We start from the raw sequence: 1730 nt of genomic DNA, 5'->3' as shown, positions 1-1730 counted from the left end.
TGGCACCAACACACTGGAAGAATTCATGAGCTTTCTAGCAGCAATATAAGGCAGATACACCGTCCAAAGACTTCTCCAGCAGCTATAAAAGGTTTTTAATTCAATTAATAACCTATGAAGCTCGTCTTTATTGATGCAATTGCTATTAAAACTGTGAAAGTCAATCAAGCTTTTTCTTAGTCATCTTAATATTGGATAATATTATATCTAAAGCTAAGTAAAGCATCTTTACAGACATTTATAGGCAAGAAATGTGTATGTGAAACTAGAAGACTAAAAGTTTATTAATTTTATCAGCAGCATTAAACTTTTATCATGTAAATCATGTTTGCTATGCCTAAATCATGATGCATGCTTTGAAATCATCGGGAGTAGATTATAGATGGATAGATCCAGTGCCATATAATTGCTTTGCTAGCTTAGGCTCGCCCCTTAATGTTCTACATTGCTTCTAGTTATTTTTATTTTTTATTTTTGACAATAATAATTATTAATTCATAATTACCGGTAATTATCTGACGTTATAGAAAGGCGTTACCTTCAAAGTCCAAACAAAATGGCAGCCAAAGCACTAGGTCAGTATTTTGTTTATACTTGATTATGACTCGTGTGTTGTTACTATTAGTGTATCATTCAGTTACTGTTACCTCTTGTTATCTATAGACTATCAACCAGTGAAGAGGTGGAAACACTCCACTGTACGGGTAGGAGACTACCTGTACATGTGGGGTGGGAAGCAGCCTGGTCTCCCTGAAGTACATAATAATGAAAAGAAGAAATCAATGTGTTCTGTGATGGAGGTGTGTCACCTAAGGACTGGTAGGTGGGAGCAGAAACCCACCACTGGTAACCCTCCACTGGGTGTTAGGGGCTATGCAGCTGCTGCCATTGGAAGGGAAATATTTTATTTTGGAGGGGATTGTAATCATGGTGACTGTTATCATAATAGTTTATACAGGTAAACATGATAGTTACTGATAAATATTATTTACTATTTTATACAGTTTTAATGTTGATACCTTCAACTGGAAGGAACTCTCTCCTACTACATCTCATCATAGTCCTATGATGAAGGATGACTGTGACATGATAGCAATAAAAGTGAACGGTGAGGACTATCTTGTAGTAATTGGAGGATATGGACCATCTTCTAATAATACACCACAACAACCTGGTGCCCAGTACAGTGAGACTAAAGTATTATATTCTAGTTATCAACGATGCAATGAGATCCATTTCTATAAACTCTCAACAGGTCAGAGCACATACAGTTTATATTAATATAATGAAGTATTGTTATTTGGTGGTTCTCCACTCAGACTGGTTGCATTGAGAATTGCTTGCTTGTTTGTTCATGGTTGTCACTCCTAATTATTTGATAATATGATCATAGAAATATCAACTAGTTTGCTCCACCCAATACATTCCATTCATACTAATTATTATTATTGATATTTTTAGGACAATGGATATCACCGACTGTCATTGGAGACAGACCACCTCCTATTGATAAATTCACTTTAACATCAATTAATAATTCCAGTGCTATATTATTTGGACGTAGTGACACTGCTAATGGAGAGAGTAACAATGTATATATTCTTAATTTTACTGATACATCAGTGGTGAGTGTATTATTAGTATAATTACATTAATTATTAATTAATAATGTATTGTATGTGTGTATTAATATTCGTAACACTGAGCGTGTGAGTGTGGTTTATGATAAT

At 34.5% G+C, this 1730-nt stretch overlaps 1 protein-coding gene across 1 annotated transcript; it reads left to right on the top strand.

The window, feature by feature from the left end:
* Positions 1–556: 556 nt before the first annotated feature.
* Positions 557–1481, top strand: LOC109589095 (kelch domain-containing protein 3-like; the record flags this gene model as incomplete). The annotated part of the gene is made up of 4 exons (XM_020005213.1): positions 557–575; positions 664–958; positions 1005–1255; positions 1462–1481. Coding segments are annotated over exons 1-4 (585 nt in total), but the record flags the coding sequence as incomplete, so codon positions are not given.
* Positions 1482–1730: the final 249 nt, after the last annotated feature.

This window comes from Amphimedon queenslandica, unplaced genomic scaffold, assembly GCF_000090795.2.
Source record: "Amphimedon queenslandica unplaced genomic scaffold, v1.1 AMPQUscaffold_11640, whole genome shotgun sequence".
Taxonomy (NCBI): domain Eukaryota; kingdom Metazoa; phylum Porifera; class Demospongiae; order Haplosclerida; family Niphatidae; genus Amphimedon; species Amphimedon queenslandica.
This window is presented reverse-complemented; position numbering and strand designations above follow the sequence as displayed.